The following is an 801-nucleotide window of genomic DNA, read 5'->3' as shown; positions in this document are numbered from 1 at the left end:
CTGTGACTTTGGTCTCAGAAGTTGCACTGGTTTGGCTGTTTGAGTCAATGCCACTGTCGCCATCCTTCTCCTCCGGCACGACTTGCTCTACTCTCTGGAGGTTGTTGGTCTCATTTTTCTCCTTCTTCGTCTGCTGTTGTTTAATCTCCTGGTCCTCATTGATGACATTTTCATTCTCGTCCTCACCATCGTAATTGTCCCCACTGTCACTACCTTTTGGGAAGTCTGAGCGACGTTTCTCAACCCTTCTCTCATACTTCTTAGCCTTTTTCTTAAGCCGCCTTCGACTAGCCGCGGCCTTCTTGGATTCTTCTTTGTTCCGTTCCTTTTCTAATTCCTCCAGTAAGATGGAGGCATTCTTGTTAGCCTCTAAAGCTTGCTTTTCTTTGGCTGCACGAATCACCTCCATGCAATTAGTACACTTGGTCATCAGCTCTTTGTCTGCTATGGTGGCAATGTACCGCTGCAACTCCAGGTCAGAGGGAAACTGGGTCACATTTCGTACCATATATTTGACAACCTTGTAATGCCCTCTCTTAAATGCAGCCATAAGGCAGGAGACCTTCCTGTTGTCTTCAGACTCAATGTCAGCTGTGGCGCTATTTAGCAACTGAACTACTTCCAAGTGTCCCCCGTTGGCCGCTAGCCACAGGGGAGAGTTGCCCTTTTTGTTCTTGACTTCCACTTGAGCACCTCTGTAAATTAATTAAATACAGGTTAGTTTAATGCACAGCTGATCAGCACAAGAGGAAAAAAGGGGGAGAACAGTGAGGGGAATAACAATAACTATAAGCAGTCAAT

General features: G+C 46.1%; 1 protein-coding gene across 1 annotated transcript in view; it reads right to left on the bottom strand.

Moving 5' to 3' along the window:
- The window catches only part of LOC119593590 (ankyrin repeat domain-containing protein 17-like), a gene marked incomplete at its 5' end in the record, with an annotated part of 10,744 nt that overhangs the window by 4,591 nt on the left and 5,352 nt on the right, over positions 1-801 (bottom strand). The window contains 1 exon segment of the mRNA XM_037942544.1: positions 1-695. Coding sequence (XP_037798472.1) covers positions 1-695 — 695 coding nt within the window.

This window comes from Penaeus monodon, chromosome 32 (genome assembly GCF_015228065.2).
Source record: "Penaeus monodon isolate SGIC_2016 chromosome 32, NSTDA_Pmon_1, whole genome shotgun sequence".
Lineage (NCBI taxonomy): Eukaryota > Metazoa > Arthropoda > Malacostraca > Decapoda > Penaeidae > Penaeus > Penaeus monodon.
Note: the sequence above shows the minus strand (reverse complement) of the source record. Positions and strands in the feature narration are given on the sequence as shown.